Here is a 20,138-nt window from a genome sequence, read left to right as displayed (position 1 = left end):
TTGAGTATATCACTTAATTAATATTTAATGACAATTTAAATTAAACGTCTTACTCTATCGAGCTGTTTTTCCAAAGAGTTAGTAATCTACTTAAAAAAAACTATTGGGACATAAATCAATTTGAACCAACAGTTACTCGTGCGTATATGATTATAAAGTTGATAAATCTTGTTCCTTAGTAAATACCAAATAAACGGTTACAATACGACATTAACTTGAGTGTTTATCAATGCTGAGTTATATTTTTAAGAATCGAATGGTAAGTGGTCATAAATGACGGATATTTGCAATTGAAAAAATGGATGTCAATTTTTTTATAAGTGGAGTAGTAGTGCCAAAATTATTATTTTGATAAACTTACATTAAAAGAGGCAGATTCTTTGTCCTAGAAACGCAGAGTATCCCACCTATCCAGGTTAACAACAACAATTCCAGTGGAATACTTTCACCGACGTATCCAATGATGGTAAAGTAAATGTGACCACCCTAAAGAGCAGAAAAATTCTACTTATCCTTTTTGGATAAATACTCAAAACCGCAAAGCTATAAAAAAGTCCCATTAAACGTCTCTTTCATGGCTGGTATAATGCCTAAATCTGTTAAGATATGCCTAAGCGTGCTATAAATGGAACAATTTTAATTACCTCTATACCGACTATTTAAGGTTATTAAACGACCATATATTGAACGGGAACCTCGTGACACATCTAGAGGATAATGATCTTCTCAATGTCCTATAAAACGAGTTTATCCGACATCACGTCACGCATTTATGAGAGAAAGCTCTTGAGAACAACGGTGAATGTCCCATAGTTTGTATGGCTACAGCCAAGTATTGGAATGGTTTTATGTCTGTGGTGCCTTCCTCTTATAGTTTGAAATTTGAATGTCTTCAAGAAAAAAATTAACTCACGCAGGATATCTACCACCTACATCTTCATTTCTAACTAAAATGATATGATTTTTAAGCACTATTCAGTTGTTATTTAACAAGGGTATAACGTCGGAGAATTTCACTTCAGAAGAACGGAGTTATCAATACGAATTTTTTTTTTATAGAAATTGTTTTTTTATTAATCCTCATAGAATTAGCTTGTTAATATAAGAAAGATTATTTCATCTCATTTATAAAAATAACTTGTTCAGTAGTTTAAGATATCATGGAGAACAAAGAAACAAACAAACAATAGTAAAAATAAAAATATACCGTGTAGTAGTAGCTGTAGCTCCTTTTTTACTGCTCTTAATTTTTTCGTCAACATTGCTAATTGCACTTAATAACATTTTTAATTTTGTGAACAAAATTTGAATAGAACTTCAATAATTATGAATGTCTTATTTTTAACATACTCATCATCCGATATGTACATAAAAATACTGACATTTTGAAAATTGAATAAAAGCTACCCTAGACAATAACTTATCGAAATAGAATTCATATTCTTGACTCACTTACTCACCCTCACTCATTCACTCACTCACTCACACGTCAAATAAACATACAAAAGTCAATTCGTGTCAGACATGATTCCTCGAAGCAAGAGCTTCAACCACTACTTTCACTGTAATCAGCTTTTCCGTGCGCTTTTCACATATTCACAACTTAGCGCTGTGAATTCAGCTATGATTAGGTGCTTATATTTTTCATTTCATTCCTGTGGGCCCAAAACAGTAAAAGCCGAGGTAAATTCTTAGTTTTAATTATAACAAGTTAAACATATGTACATTGCCCCGACCCTCCAATCACGTTTGCAATTATTAGGATTATACGTCGGTAAAGCCGGGCTTATCAATCAATGTAATTAACAAAACGTACTGCTTTTAACTTCTTTATTATAAATGTTACTTGCAGTATACTAAATATTTAGTAGATTGTCTACTTCATTCATTTTTACAGGATTTGTTGACCAAAATAGCGTGTTCGGAGGTATGAATATTTCCAAAATAAAAGATGATTTTGGACTGTTCTGTTGTTCAAAGGAACTCTTCGAAAACTATCCATATTAATTATAAGTAAAAAATTAGGTTTATTAAAGTTAAAACAAATTCGAGAGAGACTAAAACCAAACAGGAAAAATGCCTGCGTCTCCGTAACCGAACAAAAAATATTCAAAATAGTAACGTGCTGTTGTTGGGTTCAGTACATAATACATACATACATCGGTCATTTCTGTTATCTTTATACTTTTTTAATAACGTAGTATTTTTTTTTATTAGTAGATTCTTCAAAAATGCTAAGTGCAATGTGTTTGAAATCTTTTCACATCATTAAAAGATGTTTAAAACGTGTATCTCTTTGTAGACATTGTCTTATTTACTTTAAAATATATACGTACATTTAAAATATATTCTCAAATTTTGTATTAATTCTTTAAATAAATATTAATATTTCTGAGAATTCCCTTGAAGAATGATGACAATCCGGATAATACTATATTATGAATACACTGAATATTTACGTATATTGTAAGACATAAAGTAAATAAAATGTATTGTTTATAAGTTGGTATTCATCAAATAATGAATGAACGAAGTCGGTGTTTGTTTTTTTTGTCAGACGATACCAGTGGCTTATTCAACCTACTCACATATAAATATAACGTATAATTAATTTAAAAAAAACTTCATATTAATTCAAAAATTTAATGTAAAACCATAATAAAAAAACACATGACAGTTTTATGTTTGAATCTCTACAAGTTTTATAGCTATGTTATATTGTTATGGACGTTACAAATAAGAGGAAATGGAAAAATCTTTTGCCCGGTTTTAAGCGTTGTAGCTAGAACATTTTTAGTTGTAACTCCAGTGGAAATTTGAATGACTTTTATGTGATAATTAAATAAAAAATAAATATTATTATATAATCAAACATTAATAACATAACTAATATAAAAAAACTCAATATATCGTAATTAATAAAAAAAGAATAAAAGAGGAAAGTCTTTAACATTAGAACAATAAATTAATATCAAAGAAAAGAAAACCTATTACATATATATATATATATATATATATATATATATATATATATATATATATATATATATATATATATTATATATATATATAATATATATATATATATATATATACCTCTCACAACCTTGTTATAATTAAAATTTAAAATATGTAGGTCAACTTCAACTGGAAAAGCTGATAAAATTTCCACGTAATTTTGATAAAACGGAAAATTTAATTTACATGTAATCAATCACTTTAAGTTGCTATTTACTATTTAATATAGTCGTAGAAAATTAATTCAATTATCATCGTGTCAGTCTCTTCACAAACTGACTACCCTGACATGTTAATATAAATGGCTATTTAAATAAATTTTATATTGGTTTAATCGATGTTGTTGGCGAAGCAATAAAATATAACTACCTACATAAAGTGCACAAAAACTTACAATTATCGTTCCGGAAAAAAAAAAATTAAATCCTGTCATCGGCTTAAAAGTAATAAAACTTTCATAATAATATAGCTATTACACCCTGGATGCACATACAGAATACCTAGTAAGAATTACGATATATGTTATATATTCATGGGAAAAGTCATAAAAAAAAATAAAAAGTAACTACAAACGGAAGTAACTAAAAAATTATCATCATCATCATCGTCAGCCTATCGGAGCTCATTGCTGAACAAAGGCCTCTTCTCACATGGAGAAGGTTTGAGCATCAGCTTTCCTAAAAAATAGTAATCAATATTTATACATTTTAACAAACAATCGTTTTGTGATGACTCTAAAAAGAAATAGCATGCGTTCTTTAATATATAAATAGTTAATTTACAATATGTACAGTTACGTAATTATAGCTGTACTCAATAGTACTATTGATAACAAATATCCTCCTAAAGTTGAACCAATGCAGACAGAGCTACGTAAATAGAATCCCGGCAAAACCCGTAAGGAGACTTTCACAAATATATTGTCCTTTGTTGCTACTAATAAACACACTAACATCGGTAACATAGTTCAGGGTATTTATTTTGTATCGATAAACTCATGTATGTAGTATACATGAGAAGTGGATCGTGTTTAAATTTTTAAACATATTTGCCAAATTTCCTTTAAAGACTGACTGTCATGGAATGTAGAAACATCTAAAACCTTTAAGGAAGATCAGTGAATAATAAATTGACATTTTTATCTACGTCTTGGCATACTGGTAGAATATATAAAAATTCCTCACTTAATGATTTACCAATTTTCCTGATAAACACCCTAGTTTTTAGAAATATTTCTATATCACAGGAAAATGGTGTGATTTAAAGAATTCTATGTAAGTTTAGAAGTCAGTCAGAGACAGGATTTCGAATCTTTAAGATTATAAAAGTCTCGAAATTAGTCCCTCACTGTAATCATGTGATACAAATCAATATTTGTGCATATTGAGTAATTTACAGTCAAACGTCAAGTAGGCCGTCTGCTCGTTTGTTATCTTTCACAAAAAAAAACTTTGATATGATGGTTCAAAGGGACATAATTACAATCTCAACAAAATGAAGTGTTCCTTGTAAATACTGAATTCAGATGATATGGAAATTTAACTAACATAATAAATGCAGATATGGGAGTTATGTATTCTATTAAAAAATTACAAATAGATCTTTGTAGTTAACAAGTTTAATATTATTTTGTGAATAGTTCGTTATTCTAGCAATACAAGATGAAATAAAATTACTTTTATCTTTATCTGGTACACCGAATTGGGATTAATATATCATCTGGGAACAATAATTCATAACGAGAATCTTATCGTTTGTAGTTAATGAAACCTTTGCTCATTCTGTAGCCTTATCACAAGTTTGAATTGTCACACTACATACGAAGCGTTTCTAGTTTTTTAATAAAAAACCGAAGTTAATATTAAAATATGGGAAGATTTATGAATGAAAAACTTGTATGTAGTTAAAATGCTGATCGCTGAATTAATATAAAGTTCAGTGTACGTTTCACGACAAGTTCTATTTATTGTACAAATATTATATATATGTCGGCGCGAAGCCATTTAAAACCGTAAGGGATAGTTTATTCATAAGTATTTTATTTTACAGGGTAGATGTGATATGTAAATAAAATATATAATTTTATTATGACTATGGCCTATAAGTTGATGATAGTAATTAACTTCCATTAATTCCTTTTAGGAGCCTTCGTCTAATTGAAATGAAACCTTATTGTAATTTATAAACAAATGTCCTAATATTCTCTGTATTTCCTAGAAATATCCCCTCAAATTCAAAATTCATTCAAATTTACTCTGAAACAATATACCAGTTTGTAATAAATAATACAGAACGATTTTACTACACGTATTTTCCACATAAAAATAATAAAATGCTTTTGTGAAAAATTTACCTCGAGTACATAATTACCTCAGAGTTCAAAGATTTTTATTGTTAGGTTTTACGAAGACGTTCATTATTTAAATGATGGGAAGAAAAATTTTAATGGAATTTCTGTATTCATTTCAGTACAAAAGAAATTAAATGTTAATATAAAACAAATAATTTTAGGTATAACAAGGATAGTATTTTTTCCTAAGTTCCCTCATTTTAGCTATAAGCATTTACTGATTAATACATGCCATATTGATCAAAATTTGTTGCTACAAAAACGTGAAATTACTCATAAACGTATGCTAAAAGGTTCTCTTATATGTAAATATACTAAAGAACCCACAGCAGATCAAAGGCCCCTAAAAATATTTCTACGGGCCCCACACTTACTCGATTCGGCACTGCCTCAAAGTTAGTACTATTTATTTATCTATTCTAATAACATCTAAGATTTTAGCATGTAAAAATTTAAAAAAATAAACTCTGTTCCGAATAAATACGTGATTTTTATTATATTATTTTCACTTTTTTTCGACGTTATATCTACCGTCATCACAGGCAGACGAGTTGAAAGTGTCTTATGAGACAAACAGTGATAGAGTGATAGAGATGGAGAGGTCAGAGATAATAAAAATTGCGTTGAGTCCAGAAAAACATGATTTTATTTTTGTTTTTTCTGTTTTTATAAATATACAAATGATAATGTCTTGATCTTATTTATAAAAATAGTCTGATTGTTATTTAAAATGCAGTAAAAGTCACAAAAACCTCATTTTTATTTACCTTGTCTATTTTATTTAAACTTTAAAGAGGTTTTGTGGATGTTTTGTTTTGTTTGTTTCGGGCGATATAACATCCTATGGTCTGTCAATATCACGACAAATATTTTTTTATTTACAAGATTTATTTTAAGCGAAATGTTGACAAGACCAGTGTAAAAGAAAAGCAAGATAAAAATAAATTTAAAAAAAAAACGAGATCTTTAACACGCACATAATGTTACACCAGACAATGCTAAATACGAACTCTTATATCTGATTGATAGAAATCAAGGTGATATATTGTATACCATAGACGAAATGTTAACAGATTGTTTTCGCCTTCCACTTATTCTTAATATTGTCTGAGTTGGTATAGAAAACAATTTAGCTAACAATCATAATATAATACCTTCGTTGAACAATAACATTTTAATCATCAATTTTTTTTTACTTTCAGAGTTTAAACTACTAAAACGGCAACAGTATGACAACCAAGCAAAATCCATTAAAAACAAATTTTCAGACCAAGACATGAGGTTTAATGAGGATGACATGGCAGTTAATCTTCGGAATGAGTCAGTTTTAAAGATTTATAGAAAAAATTGGAGACATATCCCTTAATGAAAAAAAGAGATATTAGTATAAATATATATTTTTGTATTATTATATAGAGATACCACATAATATAATCCTTCTTTGAAAATTTAATTTTTAAAAATTGTTTTATAAACAGATTTAAAGTCGAATTTGGACTTGCTCTTAAAATATTTATTATCTTTATTTAAAAAACCGGATTATTAATTTTGTTATTGGCAATTATTTTAAATATACAATAATATTAAATATATAACGTAAATATTGTACATATTTCAATATTTGGCAGCGGATTGAGCAGATCAGTAATCCCTTAAGCCCAAGCCTAATAAATATTTTAAATTGAAAAATTATTTTATATATAAATATTTTAGATTGAATTTATTTCAAACAATAATAAAGTAAGTTTATAATGATTTAAATTCAAATACAGAATGGCAATGAATGGTGTATATAAAATAAATATTTTCTGTGAAATACTTTCAGCAGACACGACGCCTCTGTGTGAAAGCTCTGCAGTGCACACCGATGCCAAAATGATAAAGGCGCCAACGACCATTTTTTTTTTTGTATATAGCAAAAACATGCATTCGGCATTGTTACCTAATGCAAATTTTTAACACTTAATAATAGCCAAAATTAATTGGTCATAAATATTAATGTCATCCATATATTTATTTATACTTAACTTAACTTTATACTTAAATAAATATATAGATTAACAAGTCACTTTTAACAGAAATACATGCATCCATCCAAAATGCATGATAATTTAGTGCCTTTTTAAAACTTTCTTGTTCTTTGTCCAATGAAAGGTGTTAATAATATTTAAATGATTTATTATCCTCTAAATGTCCAGACGATTGCAGAATAATGCTAAAATTATAAGAGTTTTTGTAATATATCTTTTGCTGACGATATTTAAAGTGTCTGACAAAAAATTCTGGCGATAGAGGGTACCTCTCAGTATTCATCTGAAATTGTTTACAACAATTATCCATATATCAATATATTAATTATAACGTAACAATTTTTTTTTGTTTATTTTTAAACATAGCATATGAAATATTTCAGTCAGGAATAAAGGCTTACATATTATTATTGATAACTAAGCATGCCATTAAATATAAGGTTATAGATAGAGTACGTAAACAACTTATTCACGTTTTCTTACAGTAATAGGTAATCGGAAGAGAATGACATTACCTGTTTAGGGAAACATATAAAACTGGGGAACATTTATTTCGGTCAAAAACGAGCTTCGTAGATTTCCCACACCGTTCATACCCGGTATCCTAAAATACAACAAACCATAAAGGAACTTAGTAAAGCATTGTTTAAAAGACGAGTATTACAAAATATAAGGTTTCGCCATCCATTTACTGGTAAACGGATTGCAGCAACGGCTTTAATGACAAAGTTTCATGTAGAAAATAATAGAACACCGCAAACAAAAAAAAAATAGTTCGTTCGACTCTCGTTTTGAAATAATCTGACAGGCAAATAATTTTCAACAACGCTTCCATTGAGGGCGATATGTGGCAATGAACGGACTAAACCATCCCATCTATCGAGTCATGCGTCATCATTTCTATTATTCGAAACATAGTTGGAGCACTAAAGAGGATGTAAAAAAAATATGTATAGCTCAGTTTTAGTAAGTTTCTCGATGTAATTTAGTTATTTAGAAATCATATATGAGTACCTAAATACAAAAATATATATTTATTGAAATGGTTACCAGTCGTGAACACGTTGAAAATTATTACCAGAAAGGTAATGTCATTTCATTTTCCTATTCACCTAATTCATATTAATAGCAAACATCCTTTGATGTTCTACATAAATTAATCGGTATACCAACTTAAATGAAACTAATGTTTTTCGGATTATACTACGCCTATTTTATTATTTTAAAAACTACACACTTGACAAATGAAACTACTATTTCTCGGATTATACTACGCCTATTTTATTATTTTAAAAACTACACACTCCCCACGTTTCGGTTACTTAGAAAAATATTCGTTTCATTTAAATGAATACTCGCGTAAATCTTAGATCTCATTAGGCATACCTACTTACAAAGCCTTAAATCCTCAAATAATATTTTTATTATTTCGTCAAAATACACTGATAAATTTTTCGAACTAAATAGCGTTATATAGACAGGATATCTTTAAAATAAGAGCGGCTTATTTTATAATAAAACAACGCTATTTAGTGCAGAACAGAACTAACGTTTTTATTTAAAGTAGTTTTGACGTTAACTAAACCATCACAGATGGCAGCACAAGTTCACAGATAACATTTTAGATATTACTTTTCTACACCCCCACTATATCTAACAATGTTATATTGATAAAAATCAGTATAATGAACAATTATTAACTTTAACATATGTGCTGAACCCCCAACTTATCCAATAAATAATAATGCTTATTAGAGCACAAGCTCTTTGTAAGTAAGTCAGCTGGCATCTCAGCTGATGGTAAATATTTAACATTCACAATATTATTATTTACACATTCTCTAGAAAAATGATAACGTATGTCAATGTGTTTGCTTCTCTTATGAAAGATTGGATTTTGAGTTAACTTTAATGCACTCTGGTTATCATTATATAATTCAATAGTGTACTTCTTATTAGTTATTTCAAACTGTAAATTTCTTAAATAAAGAGATTCCTTACATGCTTCAGTTAAAGCCATGTACTCGGCTTCACTGCTTGATAAAGCCACGGTCTTCTGTTTCTTTGTCTCCCAAGAAATTACACAACCTGACAAAGTGAAACAGAAACCCGTGTAGGATCTTCTATCAATAGTGTTCCCACCCCAATCAGCATCTACAAATCCTTCAATGACAGAGTTCCCATCTGCAGAAAATTTTAAACCATAATGTTTGGTCAATTTTAAATATCGCAATATGCGTTTTACATATGAACAATGCTGTTTGGTATAGGAATTATTAAATTGACTTAAAAAGCTAACTGCAAATGCAATGTCTGGCCTTGTAAGAACCGCTAAATACATTAAAGAACCTATCATTTGTTGATAAGGAAACAATAACTTATCTACATTATTCTCATCTTTAGATGCATGTAACTTAGTCTCCATTGGAGTTTGAACAGTTTTACATTGACTCATTTTGAATTTAAGTAACAGCTGATCAATATAATCTTCCTGACTTATTGATATTGTTTTCTCACATTTATTTACTTTTACATTTACTCCAAGACATTTCTTGATTTCACCTAAATCTTTAATTTTAAAATTGTCAGATAAAACATCTTTTAAGTGCTTAGTAGCTATAATATCATTTGAAAAAATGAAGAAATCGTCGACATACAGAGTAACAATAGTTTTTAACTTATCCTGTGTTTTCAAAAATATACAAGGTTCTATCTTAGATTTAACAAAGCCAATTTTTAAAAGACATTCCTCTACTCTCTTGTACCATACTCTTGAAGACTGTTTTAAACCATACATAGATTTCTTTAATTTAAGAACTTGACCTTTCTCTACTTTCTCAGAAAAACCTTCAGGTATTTGTATATAAATGTCTTCTTCAAGAATTCCATACAAGAAAGCAGTTGTCACATCAAGATGTGTTATATCAAGATTAAGTTGAACAGACAGAGCAAATAAAAGCCGCAATGTGGTATGCCTCACTACAGGTGAGAAAGTGTCAGTATAGTCCACACCTTGAACTTGTGAAAAACCTTTCGCCACTAAACGCGCACGAAACCGAATGTTATTATCACAATCATATTTTTTACGTAACACCCACTTGCACTTTACAACTCTAACATCTTGAGGAGGATTGCTAATCTCCCATGCATCATTCTCTTTGAAACTTTGTAACTCTTCAGCCATAGCTATTTTCCACTGTTCTTTTTCAGGTCCGGCTAAGGCATCCTGAAGAGACAATCCTGTCACATCATCATATGTGCTCTCACCAGCACAAAAATTTGAACATTTGAACCTGTCTGGTTGCTTCCTCTCTCGTGTAGGTCTTTGAGGTCTAATCTGCGGGATATCTTCAGCTTCAGAATCACTAGGTTTATATGTCTCATCAACCACATCCAGAAATGTGTCCTCTGAGCTATCTGTGTGGTCAGATTCCGAGTTTGGTTCATCTATATTAACTTCTTCTTCCCCCACTGAATCAAAACTCTGAGAGGAAACTTCCATCTGACATTCAGATTTTGATTCCTGCTCTATTATAACCACATCTCTACTAGTCAATATTTTCTTTGTTTCTGGGTTATACAGCCTGTATCCCTTTATGTTTTCTGGATATCCAAGGAGAATGCATTTTTCTGACTTCTTGTCCCATTTCTTGCGCTTCTCTTTAGCTACATGGACCATTGCAGTACTACCGAAGATTCTGATATGGCTTATGTCGGGCTGACAGCCAGTCCATATCTCATACGGTGTCTTATTACCCAATGCTGCAGCCACGCTTCGATTCTGTAGATATACTGCCGTGTTAGTAGCCTCACCCCAGAATTCTTTCCCTAGGTTGGCATCAAAGAGTAAGCATCTTGCCTTTTCAACAATAGTACGATTGAATCGCTCACATAATCCATTTTGCTGCGGTGTGTATAGATTACTTTTTTGGTGTATTATGCCAGCACCTTTTAAATGATTGTCAAACTCTTTATTACAGTATTCTAATCCATTATCACTCCTTAATACTTTGATTGTCTTCTTAGTTTGATTTTCCACCTGGGCTTTGAATTCTTTGAAACACCTCAAAGCCTCATTCTTGTGTTTTAGAAAATAAACAAACACCATTCGACTACAATCATCGACAAACAACAAGAAGTATTTGGATCCTCCTATGGATATATTTTCCATAGGCCCACAGATATCTGTATGGACTATATCTAATAGGTCACTGCTTCTCTGATTGATACTCTTGAAAGGTAACCGACACTGTTTGCCTTCGCAACATGTATCACATGAAGATTTACCAATATCCACTTTTTCATCAAAAGACATACCCTGTACTGCAGTCTTCATCTGATTCAGGTAGTCTTTATTAATGTGTCCTAATCTGCGATGCCATGTAACACCTGATACAACTGATGCAGCCAAATGTTCCTGGTTTTGTAAGTTTACTTTGTACACTCCATTTTCTAGTAATGCTGTTGCTACTAACTTATTATTTTTGTTATATACCGAGCAACTACTATCAGAAAAAGATACCTTGTTTCCTTTGCTTGTGAGTTGGCTGACTGATAGCAAGTTAGTCGCCAGACTTGGAACACAATAAACGTCTTCAACCATAATTTCGTAATCAATATCACCAGTTGTAGTTATAATTTTCACATCGCCAGAACACAAAACTGACAACTTTTCACTGTTCGCAACGATAATTTCCTGTTTCTGATCATACGACGCATTCATAACCAAACTTTCATTTGCCGTAAGGTGTACACTGGCTCCAGAGTCAATATACCATGCATTTTTACTGAAATTCCCGCTCAGGAACACAGCACTAAACGCATTAGACTGCATTCGGGGTTTTTCCTTGAAGTTCGACGCGTTATTTTCGTTATTAGTACATTGATTTCTATAATGGCCTTTTTGTTTACATCTGTAACATGTCACGTTTGACTTTGACGTATCGGCAGTGCTACCAACATTGACATTTTTTCTTGACGCCATTTTATTTTTCTTGTACTTAGAATTCGAACGAGCTGCGAACGCGCCGCCAACTTCATCACGTTCCTCTATGGTTGACTCCATGTCTAACAATTTCGATTTGATAGAATCAGCCGTTATGCTAATGCCTGAATGCTCAATTGCCATGATCATCGGTGAAAATCGATCCGGCAATCCTGCTAATAACAATGAGCCTGTCCACTGGTCATTTATTTCAAAACCCGTGCCACTTAATTTTTGAGCCGTGTCAATAATTTGAGTCACGTAGGACGTCATTGAACTGCAGTTTTCCAATCTTATCGAAATTAGATTCCGTAACAGATTTATCCTTCTTGAAAAACCGTTGTCATCGAATAACTGTTGTAGTTTATCCCAGAGTTCTTTCGTTGTTCTTACACTTTTCACATGTACAAACAAAGACGGGTCGATTGTCATAATCAATTTTGCTCGAGTTTTCTCGTCGTCTGCAGCTCCTACTACAGCTCCTTCTGGCTTTACACAATGTTTCATGCCTTCAAGGATTAGGAAATTCTCTGCCGCGAAGCTCCACTCGCTGTAATTTTCCCGCCCGCGTAATTTGGGTACATTTACCAAGTAGTTTGCCGCCATCGTAATTCTGAATAAAATACTTTTATTTCACGAATGTCCAGCCAATCTACACAACACAGTGTAAACGCGTGTCGAAACAGTCTTTTTAACACTCGTACCGTGACGAAATACTTGTTAAAACACTACTTTTCATTAATTTTCTGGGCCCATAACCTATAATAAAACAACGCTATTTAGTGCAGAACAGAACTAACGTTTTTATTTAAAGTAGTTTTGACGTTAACTAAACCATCACAGATGGCAGCACAAGTTCACAGATAACATTTTAGATATTACTTTTCTACAATATAACATGTAAGGATGATTAAGTGATGTGTTTAAATATTCAAATATTGTTGTAGGTACAGACAAATATTATTGTAATAAATTTGTCAAGATATTAACTTCATATTTAAATATACTTTCATATATATCAACTCATGCTATAAATAAATTTGTGCGAATCCATAAGTACCTGGATTTTTTAGAACTCATAGCGTCATAATGACTAAGGAGCTTCCTGTCCTCTATACAGACTAACTCACTTCTCAATTCAGGAATAGCGAGTGCTTGCTTTTATCGCACTACCCTCCCCGACGTTAGTTATAAGTGTTGTTACTTACAAACAGATCAGCTGGCGACCTTTGCAGTTTCCATGAATCATGTTATTTAAGAAGCGGCGGTTGGAACTACAAACACGCGTTCGTCTTCAATAAACTTATATTTCGTATCTATTCCAATAAAAACTGAAGCTTAATACAATCCGCTACAGTTTATACATTTCTAACCATCAAAAAAAATACATTTGTAAGTCACATTCATAGCTACGTGTAAATTAATCGGTTATAGTTATCAAACTTTGCACCAAAAAGACAGTCAACATTTGAAATAGTAACAAAAACAACTGTCAAGCAAAACTAATAAAAAACAAACGTCTATAATACATTTATATTATCTGTAGTGTAAATGAATATGAGTTGACTTTATCGTCTTAAGTGAACGAGTCAATTTTCTTATACTTCAACACTATGCTTTGTTTAATACGAACTACTTTATATACGAATAAAACAATGAACGAATTATTTATATAATATTTTTATTACATATTCTATAGCTCCACTTTGGGTAGGCTATAGTCCAAGTTCGCTGAGAATTCCAGAGACAATTCAAAAGCATCTCGTTCCTCTGTTAATTTATCAAAGAAATAGCTGGTGTCTACAGCTTCCGATATTGAGGATTTGGACGTCCTTCTCTGCTGACAACTTTTCCTTATCGGACTGCTTATAGGAGTCGAACAATTTTTTTGATCAAATCTTTGCGTCAGAATAGATTTCCTATCGAGTTTATTCTCAAATATCAATTTCACGTAATTACTGTCCACTTTTGCTTTAGTTGAAGGAGCCGATCTCGATACGATTTTTTCTACAATATCCGATAAATCGTTTGCCTCTACATCACTTGAACTATCATTGAACATGCTCAACAAATGCTTTTTCGGTTCCATATTTTCCTTATTTCCCAAATTAAGTTTAAAGGACTTAGACTTGTTTTGACTTCCACTTATCAAACTGGTCATAGTCGAAGACTTTTTCTTTTTGCACGGTTTCAAATAGCTTTCGATTGTATTTTTTGTCTTCACTTTACCGTTATTTTTGATTTTTCTCTTCAGTTTATTTACATTAACGCTCACTTTACTGGAATTCAGTTCTGTATCTTTCTTAGACAGACTTAGATTTTTCAAAGACCTATTGAGGGTAGTCATAAAGTCTGTAATTGGTTTTGGTTTTCTAGTATATTTCCTCTTTGTCTTGTGAACTTCTTCAGAATTTCCATTTTCTTCCTTCTTTTTCCTGCACCTTGTTTTCTTTTCTTTGGGGGGCTTCTTTATAGACTCTTCATACTTCTCTACTATACCGGGATAATATTTGACCATCAAATCCTGCCTCTCGATCGTCACCCAAGGTGCTGAAACATCTTCGTCCTCTGTAACGGACAATATTTTCATTAAGAGCTGTTGATGAAACTATTAAAGCGTTTTTAACAATATTTACCTTCCAACTGTTCGTCAGGTATTAGTCCTTCATAATGCCCATCAATATCCCCCCATACAACTTCATAACTCGGTACGCCTGCGAATTTTTAATATTAGATATTGTAATAGAATTATGAAAGTAATGCATTATATTTTCGCACCTTTCGGATGTCTTTTCTTTCTGATTTCAAGCGGTCGTAACGTCCTAGACGCAACACTATCCTGGAGGTGCCATTTCGTTAATAATGGCAGAAACTTTTCAACGCAGTACCGCTGCGGCCAATCCAGTTTGTACGACATGATTTTCTGAACAAAAAAAAATTCAAATAAATTTTGTCTCAAAAGTTACAACATATAATGCTATTATTACTGTTTCTATATAGGTTTTACATGATAATAATTACTTTTAAGAAATTAGAACCTGATTGATTAAATTCAAAAAACGAGAAAATTGGGGCCGAGTTAAAAATAAAAAAAATTATATTAAATTTCATTATTAGAACAATCGAATACCACGAATTGTATTAAACTGGGTTTAGGAATCTTCAAAGTGTCTAGATCTATATCTTCTGGTGTACTGTTCAGGAATTCCTTCATAACTTTCGGCTCCGGAAACGGTATGCCGGACGACAAGGCTTTATTGCGCAGCAATAGTTCACGTTTTACATCACATAATTTTGATCTGGAATTATTATTATCATTATAAAGTACAAAAAATAGAGTTACTTTAATAAAACGCAAATTTAAAGCGTTTTAAGTAAATGATAATAAACTTACTTATGTCCAGTATCGTTACATCCTTGGTGAGTGGCGCACGTGGAGCAACCCTTCTTGAGGTGAGTGCGGCCCGCGTGCCCGCAGCGGTCACAGCGACCCGGGACGGATACCCAGCGGGACTGCGCCTCGTAGTGCTGTGGATCACTCACCCACGATAATAACCTGCATGGTAATCGGCCTAATGTACATTGTTTCGAAGAAAAACTATAGAACTGAAGTCTTAGGAACCCACGTCTTAGCAACCTATGACCATAATTTGAATAAAATTTCCAAATAAAAGTGCAACTGAAATTTACAAGATGCGAGAATGTTGTGAAATCTAGAAATTAATTTCTTTACTAAATAGCAAAAGATCCGCCTAACGACTACGTTTAATATATTTATAAAGAACGTTTATAAAGAAGAAGTTCCGAAGAGTCAGTTACGCTATGTAAATCAAAAATATTTTTACAAAATATGTGCCCTATTTTTCTACGTATTTTCTGTTGTTATCGAAAATTCCTTTTTTTTTTAAACAAACTATTTCTAAGTGTTAAAAACAGTACCATCCTAGAAAATACAAGACTCCCATCACAATGATAAAATTTAACCCGACTATCTAATTTACGAAAAACAATTGATTAATCACTATATTGAAAAAACTTTGGTAATTGCAAAGAAACCAAGACAAAAAACCGTTCATCTTAGACAATATCACAGAACTGGTGCAGGACAAGAATTTTGATGTAACCTCCAAGGAGGTTCCATTATTACCTCGATATAACTTGATCTTCTGGGACAGTGTGGAGAAAAGAAACAACGGTTGTTTTAGACGACCCGCAGACACCAACTCCGTAGTCAGAACCACAGAGCAATGCTAACGCAACCATCTTATTACGTCCAAACCCTAAAAAATTCACATTGACATAAACATAAACATTCAAACTTAACTTTTTCTTATTACTATTAAGTTAGTGTATGCATCAGAGTTATGTGTTATTTCTCCAACTAATATGATAAAAATTCTATGCCTTTTCTAACCGGGATTAATGTCTAAATTTAGGACGCACGAGACAGATACTAAATGTTAAAATAATACAAAAATAAAATGATATTTCTCAGAAACAGACTTGAAGTGCCCGTCAATCAGGTCATATGTAAATGAAACTAGTATTTTTCGGATGAACCACGCGTTATTTATTTTTGTAAAAAACTACATACTACCGACGTTTCGGTTACTTTTCAGTTCATTTATGAATACTCGCGAAAATCTTAGATCTCATTAAGGTCATATGTACGTATATGCAAATAACTTTCCATTATAATATATTTATGGTACTATTATTTTCAAGGTCTACAAATCAACGAATCATTTAAATATCTACCCTTATTATTAAACATCTTGACAGCATCATAGACGTCCACCGAGCCATGTGTGGCTCCTCCACCACCAGCACTTGATACACTGAAGTTGCGATACACTTTCTTAGCTCCATATGCGAAGCAGTCAGAATCTTGGGATACAACAGCATCTACTAACTAAAAGAAAATTTAAGTAATCAATGAAGTGTACAGAGATGAAACTTCTGAGCATTCCATGGATTCACCGTGCGGGTGTCGGGTCCATCGCTTTGCAGGGAGAGGAGCTTCAACAGTACCTGGGACTTGCGACCCACGTGTAGGTTTGAGGGGCCCCTAACTAACGCGCGTTAAAAGCTCACCTCCACCATCCAAGCTCCTCTCCCTACGTAATCAATTTTGAAAAGAGCCTACTAGGACAGCCTTCCAAGAACATTCCAAGAACGAATTGATGTTAGTTCTGGACAGGCCCTAATTTTAAGTAGGTCATAAAGAGAATTAGCCATTATACCTCTCCCCCATTTTCTATCGGGTTACAAATTTATATATAAGGTCCTTGCATTAAAATATTGATTATGACCACAACTTTATAGTCAAGAGTCAAACTGCACAAACATAAAAAAAAACTAAAGATAGACTAGGTACTGATATTTAATACTAGATACATGAATTATAACATGCAAATAGTATTTTGTGAGCTCCTTGTAAATAAAAAGAAATATATTTAAAATATTCTTAAATAAATTGAACATTACTAAGAATAACTCGTAACTCATGAGCTCCTTATGAAATCCTAGCTTAATATAACAAACTGCTTACTGAATTACTTTACTTATGTACATATATAACAAGTGTTTTCTTGTATGGGAATCATTATTTTTATAAATGTAACACACCTACATCATAAACTGCTAAATTCGAAAAATTTACTTAACATTTTTTTTAAAAGGAACACTCTCTAGATATCATATCGCAGTTCATAGAGAATTTATAAAACATTTAAACACTGTTCATACTTAAAGTAAATAAATTATTTTGATATACAGCATTCATTGGTTTTTTTTTGTATTCAATATCTATTGATATTGATATTATTGTCATATGTTGTACAACAAGTAACTATACAAATCTAGATTTAGTTATAAACTATAATAGGACATACATGTGTATAATATAGTATCGCCCTAGTTTAATGGCTATACAGTAAATATAGAACAGAATTATTGATCAGTATACAAACACCTTCAGCATTTAATCTAGCACAAGCAGCTTCAGCTTCTCCTCTACCTTTTACACATCTCACTCCCATTGTCCTTAAGAGATTTTCACACTGAAAAGTAATTATTGGAGATTAAATTTATGAAACTATTGATACATAATATTTTTCAAGTTATAATAAGAAAAAAAAATGTAAAGTATACAAAAAAAAATACATACAGTCAAAACCGTTTATAACGACCTATCGGTTATTACAACCAGATTGTATGGTCCCGTCCGAATCCCTAGTAAACTATTCAGTATACAAACCGCTTATAACAACATGGGATACAGCGACATATCGCTTACAACGACGAAATTATATCGATGTTCATCGGCTATAACGACCAACCGCTTGAATGAATATTGCGCCTATGAACGTGTGCACCTTAGCAACTGAGGAAGAAATTCTTGCAGAAGCTGAAAGTAACAACCGTAACACTGACGAAGAAAACGAAGACCAACAAGACTCTGAAGAACAGTTTCAGCCAACAACGATTTCCGAGGCTCTAACAATTTTACAAAAATTTGTTGCCTTTAACGAACACTTTAATACCGGTGTTACTCATTCCTTGAGGAGTATGAAACGTAAAATGCAAAAAATATTTGAGACTGGGCTAAAAAAAACAGACCAAAATGACTGATTACTTTTGTACCTAATTATTTCGTAATAAATATTTTTGTTTCTTTTTTGACTCGTTTACATATTATAGTATTAACATACCATATTATAACCCATACCTAACTATTCTAGATAGATAACTATGATAATATAACTACATATGTATACTTGTGTATACGACATTGCTAATAACGACTATCGGATATAACATCGGCAACTATACGGTCCCTTCAATGTCATTATAAACGGTTTTAACTGTATATATATATAAATAATAAAAGTCATACCTCTTTTAATACCCCTTTGAACCTTGTTCTTGTTATGTTAGTTTGTTTTGTTTTCTCTGTGGTAGCTTTAGGGGCTGCACCTTTAAACTGCAATGCATTTCTAGCAGCCATAACATCTCTCTTAAGTTCTGGAGCATCGCCCTCAAGCACAAATATAGGATTTACATCACTTAGCACTAAGTAAAGAGTTCGGAAGAATAGATTTCTAAAAATAAAATAATAATATATATATATATATATATATATATATTTCAACCCTAAATTAGTCTTATTGCTTTATTATTAATGACTATTAAATATCTTCATCATACCTTAGATATAGCTTAGGCTGAATATAATAATCAGTAACATTTTGGCTATCACAAACCCATCCAGCTAAGTCTATTGCAACAGTTTGACCACTAATCTGAAATAATTTATGCTTACGTGAAAATAGAGTTTAATAAACATTCATAATCAATGATCGATTTTCACATCAACTAAGACTATTCAAGGTGTACTAAATCATGTTGAATAATAACAATTACATATAAATATATATGGTATAAACATAATGAATAATGTTGAAGTATTTAACTTAAATCTACTTACTTCATGTAATGATATCTTCTCAGAGTATGGAGCTAACACCGTCCATAACCCCTTTATACCCATTTTAAAAGCGATCAGAAATTGCTCATAATTGTAAAATAGTTTTTTAATATTTCAAATTATTAAAAAATATATAACATACTGAATCCACTTCAACATTTTAAAATAAACGCCGATATATGTCACTGTCAATTCTCAAAAGTCAAAACCACAACCTATACTTTCATATTTTATGTATATGCACAAAAGAGCAATAATAATATGTAC

General features: G+C 31.5%; 1 protein-coding gene across 1 annotated transcript; it reads right to left on the bottom strand.

Moving 5' to 3' along the window:
* Positions 1-14,046: 14,046 nt before the first annotated feature.
* LOC116768725 (flap endonuclease GEN) lies at positions 14,047-19,994 on the bottom strand. The gene is made up of 11 exons (XM_032659527.2): positions 19,872-19,994; positions 19,592-19,686; positions 19,281-19,485; positions 18,355-18,444; positions 17,141-17,294; positions 16,530-16,662; positions 15,777-15,938; positions 15,513-15,681; positions 15,161-15,305; positions 15,019-15,096; positions 14,047-14,950 (listed from the first exon to the last, which is right to left on the bottom strand). The coding sequence occupies exons 1-11, from the start codon at positions 19,932-19,934 to the stop codon at positions 14,076-14,078; spliced, it is 2,169 nt and encodes a 722-aa protein (XP_032515418.2). The 5' UTR covers positions 19,935-19,994; the 3' UTR covers positions 14,047-14,075.
* Positions 19,995-20,138: the final 144 nt, after the last annotated feature.

Source organism: Danaus plexippus (genome assembly GCF_018135715.1).
Source record: "Danaus plexippus chromosome 3 unlocalized genomic scaffold, MEX_DaPlex mxdp_30, whole genome shotgun sequence".
Taxonomy (NCBI): Eukaryota; Metazoa; Arthropoda; class Insecta; order Lepidoptera; family Nymphalidae; genus Danaus; species Danaus plexippus.
This window is presented reverse-complemented; position numbering and strand designations above follow the sequence as displayed.

Coding starts and splice junctions, on each gene's coding strand:
- LOC116768725 (XM_032659527.2), bottom strand. CDS start 19,934: ATGGGTATAAAGGGGTTATGGACGGTGTTAGCTCCATACTCTGAGAAG. Junction 16,663..17,140: donor CAAGATGTTTAATAATAAGG/GTAGATATTTAA, acceptor TGAATTTTTTAG/GGTTTGGACGTAATAAGATG. Junction 15,097..15,160: donor AAAGAAAAGACATCCGAAAG/GTGCGAAAATAT, acceptor AAAAATTCGCAG/GCGTACCGAGTTATGAAGTT.